We start from the raw sequence: 21,559 nt of genomic DNA, 5'->3' as shown, positions 1-21,559 counted from the left end.
ATGCTCAAATCCAGAAGCTCCTGAAGGTCATTAAAGAAACCAATCCACAACTCACTATTGAAGGTGACAACTGAGAGGCCAGAAGAAATAGTCCTTCTTCTCATGATTTCATTTTCTGAATGCAGATGTGAATTTCACATATCACTTTAAACATTGCCTCTGTCTCCCTTCTTTATCTTCTCCTACGTTTGATTAAACATAGCTTAGATCCTCTCTTTTTATCCTTTAGGTCTCTTTTCTCTTTTCTGTAGAGTCATTCATTCTGTAATAAAGTGATTGATCTTTAAGGTGATGGTGAAATTTCTACGAGCTTTTTCAAGTAATATTAGTTGTTGTGCCAAATGTTATTTTAGCTTTGGTTTTGCCTCTGGCTTACATAAAACATGTACAAGTCATTTAAACTTGGTCTGGATGAAATGTCCATCTCTCCAGTATCATGAAAAAAAGTAAAAAAAAAAAAAAAAGAAAAGAAAGAAATAAAACTGGAAATCTATTCTCTCTTAGTGCTGGAGGTCAGAAGTTCAAAATCAAGGTATTGGGAAGTCTATGCTCACTCCAAAGGTTCTAGAGGACATTTTTCCTTTTCTTCCCTTGCCTTTTCTAGCTTCTGGTGGCTCCAGGCATTCTTTGGCTTGTGGCCACATCATTTCAATCTCTGCCTCTGTGGTTACACTGCCTTCTTTTCTGCATGTGTCTCTGTGTGTGCACTCACATAATCCAAGCTGATCTCTACATCTCAAGATCTTTAATTTAAGTACACCTGCAAAAAATCTTTTTTCAAATCAGGTAACAGTTACAAATTCTGGGGTTCAGGACATGGACATACCTTTTGTGGGGCTACCGTTGAAACTACTACATTATATATTTAAATTTAAATGTATTTTAACCCCCACAAGCTGATATTTTTGCTTTATATAGTAATGTAAACTAACTCATATTCTTTGCTTTTCCTGGTTTGTTACACCTTTGTGCTTCCTTCTGAGATAATTTTCCTTCAGCCTAAAGGACAACCTTAAAATGTAGCTTGAAAGCAAGCCATCCATTTTGGTTTGTCTTTAAATGTCTATTCTGTTTTCATTCTGGAAGAGCATTTTTGTTTTGTGGAGAATTCTTTGTTGGCAGTTATTTCCCTTTGGCATATTGAAGCCACTGGTTTCTGGCTATAGTTGTAGCTATTGACAAGTCAGTTGTCCATATTATCAATGGACCATGGCAATCTTTTTCTTTTAAATGGATGCACTTTTTTTTAAGTTCATTTATTTATTTTGAGAGAGATAGTGAGTGAGTGACTGAGAGTGTGGGGGAGGGGCAGAGAGAGAGAGAGAAGGCGAGAGAGAGAATCCCGAGTAGGCTCCACACTGTCAGCACAGAGCCCGACATGGGGTTCAAACTTATGAACCCATGAGATTATGACAAGAGCTGAAATCAAGAGTCAGATATTAAACTGACTGAGCTACTCAGGTGCCCCAAATGGATACTTTTAACATTTTCTATTTGATTTTATTTTTGCATTTTTACTATGTGGGATATGTTTAGATGTAGATTTTTTTAATTTTAATTTTTAAGTAATCTCTACACCCAATGTGGGGCTCAAACCCACAACCCCAAGATCAAGAGTCACATTTTCTACCAACTGAGCAGCCAGGTGCCCCAGATCTGGATTTTTTTTTAAACTTATCCTACTTGAGTTTCATTTCATTCAATGCTAATATCTTTCACTAGTTCTAGAAAACTCTAAATCATTATCACTTTAAATATTACTTCTGCCTCCTTCCTCTTCCATATCTAATTGAACATTGCTTAGACCTCCTCATTTTATCCTTTATGTCTGTCTTCTCTTTTGTATTTTCCATCTTGTTGTCTCTCCTTGTTTTATTCTAGTTATCTTTACCAATTCTCACTTCAGTTGTATCTAATGTTTTCTTTTTTTAAAATCTAATCTATTTTCAACCCATCTATTCCTCCATAAATTTCTATATTGAGCAGTTCTATAATTTCTATTGATTCATTTCCAAATATGCAATGTATTTTGTAAACATTTTGTGATTCAGACAACCCCCCCCACAAATCAATACCAAAATTATTAAGTTAAATTTGATGAGGAATAACGTATTTATGTAGTCTCAAAATAACGTCTCACAGATTACTTAATAATTACAAAGGCAAAAATTATTAACTTTATGATTAAAAACCTGGCAGATGCTTTCTTAACCAAGTGATAAAAATTAACACAACATCACAATAATGGGACAGACATCATGTATCCCCTGATGTGATGCAGTGAGAAGGACATAATATCACTTTTGTGGTACTCTTGTAAAAAGTTCATAACCTGAATCTAATTACAAAGACATCAGACAAATCCAAATTGAGGAACACTCTACAGAACTGCTCATTTTTACTCTTCAAAAATGTCAGTATCAGGAAAGGTGAAGACGAGGAACCGTTCCAGATTAAAGGAAACCAAAGAGTAATGACTAAATGCAATGGATGATCCTGGGTTAGATAAAGGTTAAAAGAACTGTGATAATGGACCTTATTGGGACAACTGGAAAATTCTGAAAATGGACTGGACATGAGGTAATATGTGTCCATGTTAAGACTGCATGCTTGATAACTCTACTGTTCATATAACTTCCTTACTGAAATACACAGAAGTAAGGGGGCATGAAATGTACAACTTGTTCTCAAATGCTTCAGAAAAAATGACAAAGCAGTAAGTGGGAAAATGCTAAAAGTTGATGAATTTGTCATGCAGCTCTTATGTAAGTTTGAAATTATTTTATTTTTTAAAAATTTAATGTTTATTTATTTTTGAGAGAGAGAGAGAGAGAGAGAGAGCGCACAAGCGAGGGAGGGGCAGAGAGAGGGAGATACAGAATCCGAAGCAGGCTCCAGGCTCTAAGCTGTCAGCACAGAGCCCAATGCGGGGCTTGAACTCACAAGCTGCGAGATTATGACCTAAGCCAAAGTCGGTTGCCCAACCGAGACACCCAGGAGTCCCGAAATTATTTTAAAACAAAATGTTTTTAAAAACTTACAACCTTAATGTTTTCATAGCTCCAGTTCTTTGTTACAATTTTAAAGTTCAGCTTTTATCTCCACGAAGCCGATAACCACAGCTCTTGCCCAGGCCATGTCTGATAATTCCAGTATCTGGAGTCCTGGTGGTCACTGATCAGCCCTGTGTCTCTAGGCCTGCAAGTGCCCAAACCATAGTTCTTCCTCTCAGCCTCACCATTCAGAGGCTCAGAACAGTGCTGCCTTCTGGGTCCTAGACCAAAGTAGGAATTTCTGCCCTGAGCAGACATCTGCCTATGCTGGCAGACAGCAGACTGAGACTGCATCCCATTTCCCTGTCCCAAAAGTCCACCAAAAGCATGGTTCTGTCTGTCCACTGCTTTCTCTAGACTGACAACATCCCAGGGCTACAGGAGTTTCAGCTCATTTCCCTGAGCTTCAATCATCTCCCTCGTCAAGGCTAGGTAATTCTTCCCTCTCTTCTTATGGACTATATAATGCTTTTAAGAAACGTTAAGATCTTGAGAAAATATATTCACTTCAGCATTTTAGCTGTCATCAATGAGAGTTGGTCTGAATTATCTAGTTTGTCAATACTATAACCTGAAATCATGTCTACCTTGCATTGTAACACAAAAAAGCCTTGCCTTAATTTAAAACATTTTGGATCAACATCACAAATGAGCCAACCACACTCCTTCTATTTCTTTGTAACCATGATTCACAAGATATACTTGTTAGGTAACTAAACTGGCAAGCAAACTAGCTTTAAAAATTCCAGCCATCATTGGCCTAACCAGCACACTTGTAACATAAAACTAAGCTTAGAGTGTTCAATACTAATTTTCCATGAAAAGTTTAGCAATGCAAGATGGGGGGGGGGGGTAGTAAATAACAGGCTTGATAAAATAACCCAATGATTAAATAGGAAATTAGATTTTAAAAAGACAATGCCATTAAAACAAGCAAACAAACAAACAAACAAATGGACAATACCATTTACAGGATTCAGGGCTTCTTTCTGGATTGGTACTGAATGGGATGATGTAATTTTCTCTTCCTTTTGCTGATTTTTCAAACCATCATCTATGGAGCTCTTGAGCCCTGAGAACTTCCATTCAGTGTACTTCACCTGCTTCAGAATAAAGACAATTATGATTACAGTTGGCCCTTGTACAACATGAGGGTTTGGGGCACCAAAAATCTGTGTATAACTTTTGACTGTCCCCCCCAAAATTAACTACTAATAGTCCACTGTCGACCAGAAAACTTGCCAATAACATAAATAGTCGACTAATACATCCTATATATATTATATACTATACTCTCACAATAAAGGAAGCTAGAGAAAAGAAAATGCTATTAAGAAAATCGTAAGAAAGAGAAAATACATTTGCAATACTGTGTTTACTGAAAAAAACAGGGATGTGTTACAGCTCAAGTCCATGTTGTTCAACGGTCAGTTGCATATATAATAATAATTTCACAAAATTAGTAATTATATGTTAATACAATTACACAACTCATACAACATGATTGTAATATAACAATATATAATATTTAACCATATAATAATATATATTTACAATCTCCTATATATATTTTTAGGTGCTACATAGTAACTTTAATCCTGCTTCCTATGAAGAAAAGACAGTATCAAGCATATAGTAGGTGTTCAATAAATACTTGTTCTTTAGCTTACTTGCACTACAGTTGAGGTGGACTGCTAAAATTCTAAGCATAAATTGCAGAGTCCATAAGCTGCTGAACTAAATTACAATGAAATGAAGTGAACACTTCAGAGTTTTATTAAACTACTTGTGTTTGAGGAAACACATGTTAGCCACAAAAAGCCATGATAATTGCTTATCTTGGGTGTCTGCTTCTACTTGAGAATAGTATCTCTGGGGACACTACAACTCATATTTTAATTCTGCAGGGTTTCTAAGGCCTTACTTGTAGTGTATTTCCAGTTAAGATGTTACGACTAAGATACTCCATTCTGTTCTTTCCTTGGATGCTTGTTCTTTTGCCATGTTTTCTTCTTGAGTAGCTTGCAACCTGGTGTTCCCTTTCCTTTCTTTCTCCCACCTGTGGAGGTTTTCTTTTAGCTTGATACTGGCCAGCTTCAGTGGGAATCTCACCAAATGCCATCAGGTCCTAAACAGAAGGATCAGAGACAGCCTTACTAGATGAGAGTTTAACAGCCTTGATACTCAAGAAAGGGATTTGTGAGCTAGCATTAGATTTCATTCCTCGCCTGCCACAGAGCTGAGAGATGCCATCTTTCTTTCCTCCCTGTAATAAAACCCAGGATCCTTCTCCATCAGTAGGCGGCTCACAACACTGTGAGGGATGCAGAATAAGTTTGCTGAACACCTGACATTCATGGAAGGCATTTCTTCTACTACAATTTTAATACCATCTTCTTCAAATATGTTTCACGAGATTGGTGGAGATCTGCTACCTGGGGGAGAAAGGAAGCCTTTTCCTCTTCAGATGAGATCTCTAAACTGTCCTTCGTGGTATTCTCCTCCGGCTGAGTTTCTGGTTTCAGGAAGCTCTCTGGGGGTAGGTAGAAGGATTTCCAGTCCAATTGCATCTCAACAAATCCATTGGGGTTCCCCGCAGGGTCTGTGAGGTTAAAATCACCTGAGACACACACAGACATTAATAAGATCTGATCATATGGAGTAGACAAGTATTTATCAGCACCTTATCCATTCCCCATTTTGAATTTTACCATAATTTGCTTGTCATGAATTAACATCCATTACCTAAGCATGGTGATAATACACTCACAAGTAACATAAAATAGCAGTGAATATTAATATTCACTTAGAATGTTTACTTCTAATATTCACTTAGAATATTTGTAGGGGAAGATGGGAGTCTCCAGGTTTCGGGAAGGGATAGTCAAAAGACGTATGGAAAGGTATAGCTTGCTTGTCCTCAGTCACCTAGCCAATAAACATGACTACATTATTACTATTACCAAATGCTTGCCAGGCCTTAAGCGTACCAAAGAAACCATTGTCTACACTCAAGTGGTCCCTATTTCTAAAGTAACAAAAGCCAAGAAAACTTCAGCAAAATTGCTATTTCCAAATGCCAGGCTTCTGATTTGTAACACTGATTAATTTAACAGATGGCTCATATTGCCTCTTCCTTTGGCAAACGATAAATTATAAGCAAAAGTATCAGCTCTTTCTTTCTTTCTTTCTTTCAGCTCTTGTAGTACTGGAAGGAGAGAGGACTCACACATTTTCTAGAATATCCAGAAGCTTGTTAAACATAGCTGGTACTAGCTATACCCATCCCTACTTCACAATGGGAGCACAGACATCCCTGCCTCATCCTCCCCCCACTACTGCAACCAGAGAGGTGACCTTTCCTAAGTTCACCTCAGCTCTGTATTGGGGGGAAAGAGATCCAAGAAATTTACCATTTCTATGGCATGGCATGAAAGTCTAACTTGTGTTTAAAAGAAGCAAGGGAATTACGAGAGAGTATTAAGGACACAGTTTATAATCTGATATCCACTCTCATGTGCTGAGAGACAACAGGCCTTAAGTAAACATAAATCCTGAGAAGCACGATCGAGTCAGAAAAGATTTGTTCAGAGACGGACTCATGGACTTCAGGTTGGTGGGTCTACCCACTTAAGAATCTTGCTTTTGTTGCTAAAAAGAAGCAGAAGAAGCAATGTTTCTATAGGATTAGTGGTGCTCTGAGTCTTCTGCTCTGTTGCTCTTGACAATACTCTAAAATCCTCTCAGCAGGTTTTTTTTTTATTTTTTTAATGTTTGTTTATTTCTGAGACAGAGAGAGACAGAGAATGAGTGGGGGAGGGGCAGAGAGAGAGGGAGACACAGAATCTGAAGCAGGCTCCAGGCTCTGAGCTGTCAGCACAGAGCCCGACGCGGGGCTCGAACTCACAAACCATGAGATCATGACCTGAGCCGAAGTGTAGTCTCTCAATGGACTGAGCCACCCAGGTGCACCTCAGCAGGTTTTTAAAGAGAGACTGTTCCAAGCAAGTAATCAAAGAAAAGTAGGACAGGAAGACAACACTGGGCAGAGAGCATAAAGATGCAATAGACTTGAACTCCCACCTTTAATGGATTTGTTTTGTGCGAGAGGAAGCAAGGGCACTTGGACTTGGCCAAGGTACGAGCCAGGCTCTGCATCTTCATCATCAAAAACGTAGACAGACAGGGCCTCCCGCCTCAGATATTTATCCAGGTCAGAGGTCACAAGCACTGGGAATCGAGCCTGGTCTCTAAAGTGCGGATTGTTACTGGCTGGAATGATGGCAGTGTCGTGGTCAGAGAAGGTGAAGAAGCGGTACATGACGTATGGACTGGGCTGGGTTCCCAGCCGCCGACTCCGGAGGCCATAGCATCTGATGATTTCCACCCGCAGCTCATTCTGATGCTTCCAGGTCTCCAATCTGGACTGGAAAGATGTTGGTCTTGGATGAAGGAAAAGGGTGGCCTGAGAGAGTTGTTGTGGGTGAAGCCCAGCACCCTTGATGAGGAAGAGCTATGACCTAAACTGCTGTAGAATCCTGACTGGGTCCCAGAGAAACCTAATGACATTCACCTGCCTGTAAAGTGGCTCTGGAAGATAGTTATTTGAAAGAGGTGCTGGCACTCAAGCCTTATCTTAGAGAAAGGAACAGAGAAGCTATTTTGTTCACAGCAGGGAGAGGCAGCTAGCTCTGAGGGTATGATTTCATTTCAAACCCAAGCTTGACCAAGGGAAGAGTTGTGGCATCACAGCCACAAGAGTTGTGGATTAGTTGTGGCATCACAGTTTTTCTCCTTCATTCACATTCAACAAATACTTATTGAGAGCGGAAGACTGAGCTGTTCTCCTGAACTGCTTGGCTGAGGCTCCTCTGAGATACATGGGCACATCCTTTTTTCTCACCTTATCTTCCTGGGCCTCCAAGGCACCAAGCACATTGGCTGACAGGTAGGCCTGAGCCTTCTTTCGCTTATTGCATGCCTGTAGGCTGGATCCTATGGGGAAGCGCAGCCTCATCCAGTATTCTAGCACCCCGAAGTCTTCTCCACCAGCTCCTGGGTAGCAGAAAGTATGAAACGCATGGAAGACACAGATGGTGTGGTGAGGATTAAGAACAAGGCAGAGGAAGAAAATGGGAAATGACCAAAAGAGCAACTATAGGCTTTGGGAAACTCTGCATTAGTCCTGGGAGCTGTGGGAAGCCGACAGCACTTACCAGTAAGTATGGTACAGCCATGGACCCTCTCCACAGTCTCCAGCACCCTCTCAAAGTAAATCCATCCAGCTGCAAGCGTGTGGTGCTCACTGGCTACAGCCTGGTGTAGATCAAGCTGGACTGAAGCCCCATGAAGGTAGTTCAAAAAAAGGGAATCTGTTTCTACCACATACTGGGAGGTGAAGTCATAGAGGGGCTGTGGCCCCACAGCTAGTGGGGTACAATGGGTTTCAAAATCATAGAAGGAATAAGTACAGAAAGTGGTAGGTTGAGTGTCTCCAGCCTGATCCAGGGCAGCAGACTTCAGAAAGGCTTGGTGGATGTGCAGTTCAAAAAGATTCTCACTCTGATGCAGCAGAGAAATGTCTGCTTCATCATCATCTCCATGGGCTGGCAGTGTTTGCAGACATAATGACAACTGTCGGGTGCCGTAAGCCACATCTTTGAGCTGTTCTAGAGGGAAAAGAAAACTGCCTATCCATTAAAGCATAGTGAGCTCCTCCTCAGGGTAAAATAAGTTGGATGGAAGGAGAATAAACACCATGATGAAATTCCAAGTTGTGATTATTTCAAGACACCATGTGATTCAAAAGGAAAAGAAATAGAATGACAAGTAGGAGCTTTGAATTCTGACGGCTAAATAACCCAAGGCCTGCTTTGGAGATAAGGTACAGAACGAATGACTGGAGAGTAGATGCTAAGCTCAGGAAAACACTGGAGGCACAATTCCATCTGCAGATATCATTGTTTTATCTTACAGAAAGGTCCTCTGAGTTAATTGGTAATTCCAACAGAGAAGTACTTGAAACACAAAATATGAGTATTTCCAAAAATTTGGGATACGGGCCATCAAGAGAATACTGAATTATAGTCATAGCGCCTATTACATTACATTGGGTTCCACCAAGAAAGTATTCCCATTCTCCAGCCAGATCAAAGGAATTTTCATTCTGTTAAAAGTTTGTTTTCATAATAAGAAGCCAAAAAAAAAAAAATCCACTTAAAGTCAAAGAGTAATGCAGTAAAAAGGTGCAGAGGAAACTTACTGGAAAGAGGTTGAACTACTGTCAACAGGATGAAAAGATATGTAAGACAGTCTACCAATTCTGTGCATTACCTCCTATGTCCAACCAATCAGAAAATTTGATACACAATCTGCTTCAAACTGGGGAGTATTTGAATCGTCACAGGGTATCAATGGTGAAAGTCCTATATTAAGAGTTAAAGTAGTAGAATAAAAATATTTTGAACACATCAGAATGTCTTCCTGCCCAAAATAAATGGAATACAAAAATTAGACTAATAGTTTCTTAATTGATAAGATTAACACAACTAAAATAAAATATATTTAAAGTTTTGTATTACATGACCCAGGGTTAATAATTTTAGCATATAAAGAAATTCTACAAATGAATAAAATACTATTAAGAAACAGGTAAAGGACAGAAACAGGCAATTCTCAGAAGAAACAATACGAATAACTGTTAAACATATGAAAAACTCTTTGATCTTATCAGTAATGAAAAAACTGTAAGTTAAAGCAAATGAATCTTTAGAAGTAGATAAGAGTATTTATCCTGAACTGTCCCAGGAGAAAGATCCTGAATCTGAAAGACATGAGGATTTCAACCCAAGGGGAGGATTTCCTTTGTTATATGGCAGTGACTTTTTAACAGACTCACCTGGCCTGGATAAATCATGCCCCAGCATGACCCACCTCCCTTTACTCTAGTTCCATGCTCATTAAGTAACATGCTTACTGATTTCCAGAGAGAGGGCTTCCCTGAACAGTAGTTCCAAATATTCTCATGGCAGCAATGAAATAGACTCTGTCATAAAATAATAAATGAACAATCTGGTTTAAATATCAATCTTTGGTGAATTTAGTTAGTGTGAATCAGGTCTCTCAAAATGGAGTATAATAACAAAGCCAATATTCTTGATATGTGAGGCTGAAGCCAGCTCCTGGTGAGCAGTGACTGTACTAAATATAGGAAGTATCACACTATGAAATTTGCCCAAGTGTCCAGCCAGCTGCCCTGTCATGTCGACATCCTCAAACTGCAACAAAGAATTTACAGACTTTTGGAGAGAAATCACAGAAAAGGATGATGCAAGATGAGTGATAAAGCTCTGGATAGGCCTGGGTTGTGGAAACACTCTTGAGAGAGGAAGTGTGTTATGCCACCGTGAGGGCCAACAGTGATGTGCTCTTAATTCTCAAAACAGATTCAGCAATTGCTGGGCCCAACTGAAACTCTTCAGAGAAATCAGAGGAAGGAACTGACATGATGGAGGAAAAGAAGCTGCTAACCATGTATTAAAACACCAAAGAGGATGGGATAAAGAACAGGAGAGGTGGCATGCATTACATTCCAAGACACAAGAGGCAGCCTTCCAGGCAGGTGCACAGAGGGAGCACAGGCATTAGCTATGTGACAGGTCCAAGACAAGAACAAAGGACTAAGACTTGCCGGATATTGGAAGGCCATGGCTTCTCAAAATACCTTCCAGCTGATTGATACGATCATTCTTGAGGTCTAGCAGTTGATTCAACCTCTCCAGCTTTTCCTCATGATCTTTATTTTCATTATCGGCTTTTGTCATCATTGCCTCCAGTTCCTCCTGAAACAAAGAAACAAAAAATGTCTGAACTTTTCTATCTCAGTGACCCAGCACCAAAGAGCCCAGATAAAAAGGTGGCACTTGCTGGGTAAAGGGGACTCCACTATCTCCTACACGGGGCAGACTGAACCACAAGAAAAAGTCTTGGGTTCATCACAGACCCCTTTAGGACCAGTTGTGCTAACAGTGTCATAGGATAATAGCTTCGCGATGCTGGGAAAATTTCACCCCAGAAGCTTCATACCTGCCATTTTCATTAGCTGGCCCCTTCACCGGTTTCTATTGCCAAGGTGCCATGGCGCTGGTGTGAGCCCTCAAGTACATCAAAGGACAGCACACTCTGTGTTGCACAGAGCAGCATATTCCCTTGCAACAGCTCTGGAAACTTGGGCCCTGCTTCATGCCCAGTGTGGTCCTCACGTGCCCATTTATCTAGCCCCTTCCTGTACCACCTTTTCTTGCACCTGATAACACACGTTGATTTTGCGCTGGAGAATAAGCATGTCTCTGGTCTTTTCTAGTTCCAGTGTGGTCTCTGCGTGCGACACTTGCAACTCACTCAACAGCTGGGACAGTTTCTTTTCTTCTTGGTTTTCTGGTTCACATGGCTATCATGAGAAAAGCATTGGTAAAAGGGAGTATAAATATGATGGGCACAGAAATAATGATTCTCATTAAAGCAGTTGTTGGTAATAGCAAAATACCAGCAGCGGAATCTACTCCCAAAAGTAAAAGAGGACTTATGTCACTTCAAATGGGCTTTCTCCTCTACTTCCGCATGCTCGGTAGCAGCAATAAGTTACACAACCTCTGATGGCTGTTTGCTCTTCAGCAGATCATTTCAAGTCCTCATTGGAAAAAGCATTCTAGATGTTATAAGCTGTAAAGGGTGGAGAAAATGTGGAGAGCTCATGAAGCTATCTGTGCTCTCAGCCTTCTCACATCCTTCTCAATACTATCCTCAATCAGGACACGATTTTTCAGCTACTTTTCTGATCTCTTCTAGGGATATATGCCAGCCATCCATCTGTCCAGGGAACTTGCTTGATTAAACATTTCTTACCTCTACCTGAGTGGTCTCTTGCAATAGAGCTGGGTGAGTGGCTGGTTCAGACTGCCTGTCAGGAGACTGGGAAATTAGGTCTTGACTTTGGAGGATCTCTACGTCCTGCTTATGCTTCTGAAGCAGATGGGTGACTTTAAGACACAGATTCTTGTTTTGATCTGGGGGAGAAAAAAATCATCCAGAAAGGTGAAACCTGGTGGTTATCGGTAATCATGGTTAAAGTTGGACCAAGCTCTAATTAAATTTTCCCACTAATGTTTAATTCATTTTATAAATTTACCCTTAGAGGAGCAACTCTCTCTTATTTCTACAAAAGGGTTCTGGCTTATTGACCCAGTAAACTGAGCTGACACCCGGGACTCTAAAAACAAAACAAAAAACACCTGCAGAACTGTAGTGACCACCAGCAGCAGCAACAGCAGCAGCAAACAGAGCCACTTGACTGTCTTAAGAGAGAGCAAACTTCTTTTTTTTTTTTTTTCAAGTAAGCTCCACACCCAATGTGGGGCTTGAACTCACAACCATAAGATTAAGAGTTGCATTCTGGGGCGCCTGGGTGGCTCAGTCAGTTAAGTGTCTGACTCTTGATTTTGGCTCAGGTCATGATCTCACACCTCCTGAGTTGGAGCCCTGCATTAGGCTCCATGCTGATGGTGCAGTGCCTGCTTGGGATTCTCTCTCTCTCCCTCTCTCTCTCTCTCTCTCTGCTCCTCTAAAAATAAATAAAGAAACTTAAAAGGAAGAAAAAAAAGAGTCACATGCTCTAACCACTGAGCCTGCCAGGCACCCCTCCAGTGCAAACTTTTGATAGCACCAGCCAAACCAGTATCTCTCCAACTCCTCCTCAACTCCATTCTGACTTCTCTGCTATGGGCTCCCTGTGGCACCCACCTCCACTTCTACCCCCACCCTGATGTGGAGGGAGGGAGAATGGGCATTTGGGTATTTCTGTGTGTGTTTGTTTGGGTGGGTGGATGTGGGTGTTTTAGGGAAGGGAAGTGATCTGTGTTTAGCGTGATCATTTCATTATCATGCATTAGAGGGGGAAGATTATTAGATTACTCCAAAGCCTTTACAAGATTTTATTTGTACTTTGTACAAACTACAAGGTCCTTAGCATGACCTGAGCTTTATCTTTTTATGATTCCTGTCTCTATCTTTCTTGATGTCGTATTTTTTTTCCTTCACTCTCTTATGTGAATGTACTAGAATCTGATGAAATATAAATTTGATACTAAATGTCAAGGTCCAGCCTAGCAAAAAGAAGTGAGACAAAGGTCTCTTTGACGGTATTTAAAAATCTTCCCAGTAACTATCTACCATGACCTCAGAGTTAAAAGACAGGGGGAAATGGCAGTGGTAACCAAGAGCAGTAATTTGCTTCTCAATTTGAGCTATTAGGTACTAAACAAAATAAAAACAAGGCTCCCAATCACCTCTAAAATGACTGATAAGAATAAAAGGCAGAGAAATTCATTTTCAATACTTTCAATAAAGTGAATGTTTAAAAACGTGATAAATTTAAGAGTTTTCGGGGCACCTGGGTGGCTCAGTCGGCTGAGCATCTGACTTCAGCTCAGGTCATGATCTTGCGGTTTGTGGGTTCGAGCCCCGTGTCGAGCTCTGTGATGACAGCTCGGAGCCTGGAGCCTGCTTTGGATTCTGCATCTCCCTCTCTTTCTGTTCTTCCTCCACTTGCACTCTGTCTCTCTCTCTCTCTCTCTCTCTTTCTCAAAAATAAAGATTTAAAAAAAAATTTAAGAGTTTTCATCCTCCCAAATGAAAACGCATTACAACTGAAAATATATGCATGTGAGGCAGATGTCATGCTTTCTTGATTGTGAATCTGATCTGAGTGCCAGCGTTCGTATTCTAGTTATTCCTGACCCACACAAAAATACAGATCGAGTGAGGGGATACTAGAAATGCTGGTCCAAGCTCCCTTCTCCCACACCAGACATAGAGGATGCCTCATTTGAGAAAGGTCTTCACAGCCTGACCTACCTTTCTCTCTAGACAGCTGAAGTAAGACTCTTCTCTTCTCCTCCAGCTCAGCATCCAGCTGATCCTGCAACTGAGAGACTTTCTGCTGTAGCTGTTCTCCCACAAGCTCGTTGCTCCAGTGAGGCTGATTACTGCTGTCCAGCATGCTGAAAATGGGAAGCAAGAAGCGAGGGGAGAGTTGTCAGATAAATACTCAAAGGTGTGTGATGTGACGTCTTTAATACACAGTTTCAGCATCTCCTGGGCCTAGCACATCATTCATTCCCCTACATGTTTTTTCTGTCCCTGGTTTCTCTGTAACTGTCATTTACCAACTGCCTTGGAACTTTTGGGCCCTACTGAGGAGTTCCTTAGTATCACTTCTGTTTAGGTCTTGGATACCCCACTGAGCAAAGAACCCAAGTCACATCTATTTCCCAAGGAACTTCTCCAGCATGATGGCTTTCTTTAGGTGCAAAACTGTGTACTAAGACATTCTCAGGCCTGCTCAATTAAAAATGAGGAACAGGAGCGCGTGGATGGCTCAGCTGGAAGAGCATGGGACTCTTGGTTGCAGGGTTGTGAGTCTGAACCCCACATTGAGTGCAGAGATTACTTAAATAAATAAACTTTTTAAAAAAATGAGGACCAGAGTCTCCTCTTTTCCTTACTCCACTCCTCTATCTTCACCAATGGCTGGTCTAGAAAATACTGGTCTTTGAACTAGATTATAAATTACTATACTGAAGGGCAGGAATTAAACTTCCCAATGACTGTACCCTGCACACCCCTGTATCTAGCTGCCAAGGCAGACCCATTCTGAGTGTAAAACACACATGGTCAGTCTTTGATTGAAGAGATATTGATAATCAAGCTATTACTTCTTCCTTTATTTTTTTAAGTTTATCTATTTTGAAAGAGAGTTGTGTGCATGTGTGGAGGAGCGGCAGAGACAGAGAAGGAAAGAGAATCTTAAGCAGACTCTGCACTGTCAGCATGGAGTCCGATGTGGGGTTTCAATGCACAAACTGCGAGATCATGACCTGAGCTGAAACCAACAGTCAGTCAGATGCATAACTGAGGCTCCCCCAAGCTATTATTTTTGCATATGTGTTTTTTCTATTTATCATTGTAATAAATGTGGTCTAAAAACAACTTGCTTAGGCTAGTATTAAGAGTTCTTGGCCCTTCCTATCCATACATTACATGATGATCCAAGAAGATAATGTTCTGAGTGATGAAGGGAAGAGGTCAGTAGTAATGTTTGCCATTTGTTTCACTACTTTGGTTCACTGAGTTGAAGAGCATCAGATGTTCCCAGGATGCTCCCATATTACCTCCCCAATCTACCTTCGGCTGCCTTACACTGAGTCAGAAGGCACATTTAACTTTTTTTTTTTAACTTCCAGGTATTTTAAATTTCAAAATTAATAAATGAATATATGCTTGTTGTGGAAAATCAAGATGATACCGAAGTATATAGATTAAAAGTGAAGGTTCCTCTTTGCCCTACTCTAATCCTTTCATCTCATTAGAGGATTGCAGATTCACACACACATACACACACACACTCACACACAATAAATTAAGTCAGAGTTAACATAGTCTTTTGCAACTTGACTTCTAACAATATGTTTTAGGCATATAGGTCTACTTCATTTTTAACAGCTTCATAGTATTTTATTGTGGGGATGCAACATGATTTATTTAACCAATCCCTATCAAAGGAAATTTGGATGTTTCCACTTTTTTTTTTCTATTACCAACAATGCAGTAATTAAAATTCTTAATATACATTATCTTTGCAAATACATGTATATGCATGTTTAACAGTTTGATAGATAGCATCAAATTCCCTTCCAAAAAGACTGTGCTGATTTATATTCTCACTAAGAGTATTGAGTGTAAGCTTCCTCATATCCTTATCAACACTGGGTAGTGTTTTTAGAATGTGAGGACCCTTTTCTATAACTGTCTTTTATAGCAAACAGTGCTCTGGGATCCAAACTTGGTACTTACTTTTCTAAGAGTTTGTCATAATTGTCATTCAGCAATTTTCGTTCTTTTTCCAAATCTTCAACTCTCTCCTGAAACTAAGAATGACAGAAAAGTGCCTGAGATAAAATCCAAACATCGATTTCCTTGCACAGGTCTTTCCTCTTCTGTGGCAGAGTGGGGCTTGGATAGGAGGCTTTCTATGTTCATCTCACATGTCTATGAGGAGCCATTCAACTAGAAAGACTCAAACCAATTTTTAAAGTGTGATAAAAACTTTTATTGGAAATAATGAGGATTCTCTGAAGCAGATTTTCACAGTGTCTGGATTTCTACTGTTAAGGAAATAACGGAACATTATAATACAGCAAAAACTTCAGAGGACACAAGTACAAATCCAAGTTTCCCCCCTAATGGTGTAATCTTGAGTAAATTATTTAATCACTTGGAGCCTCATCTTACTCATTTGAAAAAAATAAACAGCCATATTATTGCTAAGAAGCACTTTTAACATCTCTGAAATTGAAATGTAACTTACAATTTATGCTATCTTTCAATTACTATTGTTATTTACCTCCTTCAGTGTTATCTGCAGGATGGACACATCTTCCAGTTGGCTCTTCAGACTCACAGCCTTCTTGCTCTCCTCCTTCAGTTCTGCCCTGAGCTCATTCACTTGCTTGAGAAGGGCATCATGGGCTGCACTCAGGATTCCCTGATTCTGGGGCAACAGGAAAGTTGCTCTGGGAATGGTCATATCACTCAGCAGAAATGGTCTCAAGATACCAGCAACCCTAGCATTCCCCAGTGGATGTCAAGAAGAATGATTTTGGTTAATAGCAGGGTCCCTTTGCACTGTAAATTGACCTTTTTTTTCACCCTAGTATTTCTCAGGAAGTATCATTTCCCTGTTAGTGAAGATTTTCCACTCCAGGAACCTATAATTCTTAATTGGAGCATTAATTTTCCCAAGGGTCAAATTATACCCTGGTTCTAAGTGAAGTGCCACCTTTCACAGCTGCGTTTACTTTCTAAGCTATTTGAATGCTTCTTTTTTTTTTTAATGTTTATTTATTTATTTTGAAAGAGAGAGTGTGTGAGCAGGGGAGGGGCACAGAGACGGGGAGAGAGAGAATCCCAAGTAGGCTCTGTGCTGTCAGCACAGAGTCGGATGTGGGGCTCAATCTCACCAACTGTGAAATCATGACCTGAGTCAAAATCAAGAGCCAGACGCCCAACCAACTAAACAACCCACATGCCCCCAAAATAAATGTTTTAAAGACTGAATTTATACAATGTATATTCTCCAATAATAATAATACATTTAAGCTAGATCTCAACAACAGAAGGAAAACTGGAAAATTCACCAAAATGTAGAAATTAAATAAAGTACTGACATTAGAAAATGCATTGAGATAAGCGGGGGAAAAGTACAACATACCCAACTTATGAGATTCCATGAAGCAGTGCTCAGAGGGAAATTTACAACTGTAAATAGCACAAATCAATAACCTAACTTTACACCTTAAGGGATAAGAAAATGAAGAGAATGTGTTCTTTCCCTCTGGGTACATGATTCCATTTTAGCTTAGGAGAGATGTTTCTTTAAAAGTTCCTATCAGGCTTTGAATATCAATTTCCAATTTATTTGAATGCTTCTTATGTTGATATACTCTTCCCTTTGCACCCAGCAAGCAATGTTAACTCTAGAAGTTAAGTGTGCATTTTTCTAGTGGACATCTCTGGTAACGAACAGCTGTGGGTGTTCGTGCTGGGAACTCTGCCTTAGTAACTCTCTCTCTCTCTCTCTTTTTTTTTTTTTTAATACTAGAGAACCTGTATCTTTTTAAGTTTATTTTCATTTATTTTGAGGGAGAGATAGCAAGCGGGAAAGGAGCAGAGGAAGAGGGAGACAGAGTCTCAAGGAGGCTTTGGGATTTTGGATTTGGACCTGAGCCTAAATCAAGAGTTGGACACTTTTGGGGCGCCTAGGTGGCTCAGTCGGTTGAGCGCCCAACTTCAGCTCAGGTCATGATCTCACGGTCTGTGAGTTCGAGCCCTGCGTCGGGCTCTGTGCTGACAGCTCAGAGCCTGGAGCCTGCTTCAGATTCTGTGTCTCCCTCTCTCTGCCCCTCCCCTACTCATGTTCTGTCTCTCTCTCTCTGTGTGTGTGTCAAAAATTAATAAACGTTAAACAAATTAAAAAAAAAAAGAGTTGGACGCTTAACTGACTGAGCCACCAGGCACCCCTTAGTTACGCTTAATCATGGACATTCACCCAGCTTGATCTGTACTCCACTCACAGGAATGAATGGGGTTGAACATTTAAGAACTCAGAGAAGATATGCAACAAGTTTGCTATATTTCATCACCTTATACATGCTAGAGGAATACTCTTAGGAATTTCTGAACAGATGCTATATAATTCTCTCTAGCAATAGGCTGAAAAATACTATTCTAAATATTTCAGATCTTGTATTTCAGTTTTATGAAAATGGCACAATAAATATCTTCTGACAACAGTAATAGTACATTTGTCTTAATATAAATTATATGTCATAGGGGTGCCTGGGTGGCTCAGTCAATTAAGCGTCTGACTCTTGATTTTGGCTCAGGTCATGATCTCACAGTTTGTGAGTTCAAGTCCCACATAGGGCTCTGTGCTGACAGTTCAGAGTCTGGGTGAGATTCTCTCTCTGCCCCCCTACCCAAATAAATAAACATTAAAAAAAAAGAAATTATATGTCATAATAACTTTAATTTACTTGGCTAAATTCTGGTGTCATATTACTTGAAGATTAATACAAATTTCTTTGGGTTTTATTACTTTTACTACTAAGAAACAGAGATTCAAAGAATCTATTTAGTACCTTCTGGAGCAGAGCTTCATATGCCTGAAAGAAAGAAACACATATTATTCTACTGACATATCAGCTTGATGTTTGTTTTCATATTTATCTCTGTACTACAAACGTTTAAGTGGTTAGTTTAAGAGATATGAGAATTTTTTAATGTTTTATTTTTTTTGAGAGAGAGGAGACAGAGAGTGAGTGGGGGAGAGACAGAGAGATAGAGGGAGACGCAGAATCTGAAGCAGGCTCCAGGCTCTGGATGTCAGCACAGAGCCTGATGCAGGGCCTGAATCCACAAATCATGAGATCATGACCTGAGCCGAAGTCGGATGCTCAACTGACTGAGCCACCCAGGTGCCCCTAAGAGATATTTAAAAATTCTCACAAATCAAGTCAGTTTGTGTACTTTTTTAAAAACTAATTGCTGCTACTTTTCCCCTGCCTTAGCTTGCCAGGAAGTCTGTGAATATAACAGATGATACAATTTCTTTAAGGAAGGGTCATTTATTCACAATTGTATTGCATTTGGTAGATTATCCAAGAAAAACATTTATTTTCAAAGTAGGTGCTCTTACTCAGCATATTTCAGAAAGCTCTCTTCCCAGTTTCAGAAACAGAAAAAACAATAACCAAACTAACTACAACAGCTATTGTTGGTTGAGCAGTTACTATGTGTTTCATGATCTATTATCTTATGATCATTACAATTGTTTCACATATATCTCATTTAATTCTCACAGCGTATCTGAGAGGTAGACATTATTACCTGAACCTTAAAAATGAGAAACCCAAAGCTCCGAAGCTAAGTCACTTGCTCAGAGTCATATAGCTATCAAGAGGCAGAAGCAGAACTTTACATCATCTTGTCTAACCCCAGAGTCTGAGCTACTGACCACCATATTTTGCTAAGGGATTAAGAGAATGCATTTTTTTTTACTACATGTATAAGAAAGGATGACTAGAAAGGTAAACTGCTAGAGAAAAACAAATTGTAAAACCTACATTTTAAAAAAGTGTGGGAGATTACTCACATTTTAGGCCATCTCCACCCCTCCCACTAACATGGGTAAGTATTTAGAATGGCTTTCTTCCTTTTTTCCTTCAATGTGATGGAGGAATAGATGGAGTTATAGAAAAAAAATGTAATCCTACAAATACTGCTATTTACCCATACAATTTTAAATTATCGTCCATCTCATATTTCCATATTCTGTAGGTGCTACCAAAATTAACCAAATCAAAAGACTACAAGCAGATGTATAGGTCTCTCCAAAATACAGGTTGGGGGGTTGACCTTGTAAAGATCCCTTTGTCCCCATCAGAACAGAAGTACTCAGGGCAGTGCTAACTGAACCCAACCTAGATGAATGACACCACCACCATCTTCTTGCCCACACTAGATACCCAGGGGTCATCTTTATTTCCCCTTTTCCCCCAACCACTCCCTTTTGGTGATGATGTCATTCTTCTATTTCCTGCAAGTTGCCAATTCTCCGTGGGCCTCTCTCCGTGGGCCTCTCTCACTGTCTTGGTGGGAACCCTCATCCTATCTCCTTTGTACCACTGAACTCATTTCATACCTGATCACTTTACTTATACCAGCCAACCTGTATCATTCACTCCACTGCTAGATGATCCTTCCTTGTAGTTTTGTAATTTTTGATAAGTTGAAAATTTCAGAAAAATACTAGAACATATCAGTCACCTATAATTCTACTACCCAGAATTAAGAATTATTGCTTTATAATAGTTTTTAAGGTATTATTTCTTTATTAAAATGTATTTCAAAAAAAGTTCAAACATTAAAAACAAAAGCAAGGTGATCTCTTTGGGGAAAATTGATCACGTTATCAACTTATTTAAAGCCTTTCTGCAGCTCTCCACTGTCAATGGGATTAAGTCTAAAATCCTGATAAGGCCTCCATGATTTGGACCCTGATGTTTCTCACTTCCATGCCTTGGCCTACACCTCTCCTCCCCTAGAAAACCCTCCCCTCTCTTGCATACTCACTAGCACCTGCTAATCTTTCAGTATCCCAATATTTGGCTCAATAATATACTCTGTTATGAATCTTTTTCGGATCCCATACCCCATTCTCTGGTAGATCTGACTACTTTCTGTTGTGTCCCCAATACCCTGTATGCAGATAGCTGTACTTGTTTACATCTTGTTCTCTCTCTCTCTGGTAAGTTCCTCGAAGGCATGAGCTGTCTTACATTGTAATCTTTGTGTCAAATGCTTTGCACAGTTCCTGACACTCAATAAATATTTATCCAATAAAAGAATGGTGCTAATCTATCACTTAGACCCTTGATGCCCTATTTCCACCATTCAGATAGGAGTTTCTATTGTGTGGTAATGAGAAAAGACCATGAGCCTTGGTGTCAGATAAACCTAGACTCAAGGTCTGCTCTGCCCCTTACTATTTTTATGACTTGAGCAATTTACTTAACTTTTTTGAGGCTCAGTTCCCCCATCCATTAAATGTTCTTACATTGAGGGTTGTTCTCAGGCTTAAACTCTGGGACTGAGTCTAGCACATACAGAGTGCTTAGTAAAGACTAGTCTCCTTCCCTTCCCCTGTGACTGCTCTTGGCTTCCCAACTTAATTACATTATCATTGTAGCCACTGGCTGGGAACTTAACCCTGAGCACAAGTTAACCCCACTTAATTCTACCTTAGAAGGCAGGGCTTGAGCTTTCTTCCTAATAGAGAGATAATGGGAATACTGGAAAGAGAATAGACTCTGAATTGCAAGATGTGGATT

At 39.9% G+C, this 21,559-nt stretch overlaps 1 protein-coding gene across 1 annotated transcript in view; it reads right to left on the bottom strand.

The window, feature by feature from the left end:
* Nucleotides 1-21,559, bottom strand: part of RPGRIP1 (RPGR interacting protein 1) — an 81,235-nt gene that overhangs the window by 33,210 nt on the left and 26,466 nt on the right. The window contains exons 7-19 of the mRNA XM_060619171.3: nucleotides 18,809-18,832; nucleotides 16,513-16,659; nucleotides 15,963-16,036; nucleotides 13,965-14,110; nucleotides 11,958-12,118; nucleotides 11,359-11,502; nucleotides 10,744-10,894; nucleotides 8,270-8,722; nucleotides 7,957-8,108; nucleotides 7,137-7,479; nucleotides 5,489-5,673; nucleotides 4,978-5,181; nucleotides 4,018-4,156 (exon numbers count right to left, since the gene is read on the bottom strand). Coding sequence (XP_060475154.3) covers nucleotides 4,018-4,156; nucleotides 4,978-5,181; nucleotides 5,489-5,673; nucleotides 7,137-7,479; nucleotides 7,957-8,108; nucleotides 8,270-8,722; nucleotides 10,744-10,894; nucleotides 11,359-11,502; nucleotides 11,958-12,118; nucleotides 13,965-14,110; nucleotides 15,963-16,036; nucleotides 16,513-16,659; nucleotides 18,809-18,832 — 2,323 coding nt within the window. The remainder of the gene's footprint in view (nucleotides 1-4,017; nucleotides 4,157-4,977; nucleotides 5,182-5,488; nucleotides 5,674-7,136; nucleotides 7,480-7,956; nucleotides 8,109-8,269; nucleotides 8,723-10,743; nucleotides 10,895-11,358; nucleotides 11,503-11,957; nucleotides 12,119-13,964; nucleotides 14,111-15,962; nucleotides 16,037-16,512; nucleotides 16,660-18,808; nucleotides 18,833-21,559) is intronic.

Source organism: Panthera onca, chromosome B3, assembly GCF_046562875.1.
Source record: "Panthera onca isolate mPanOnc1 chromosome B3, mPanOnc1 haplotype 2, whole genome shotgun sequence".
Classification (NCBI taxonomy): Eukaryota; Metazoa; Chordata; class Mammalia; order Carnivora; family Felidae; genus Panthera; species Panthera onca.
This window is presented reverse-complemented; position numbering and strand designations above follow the sequence as displayed.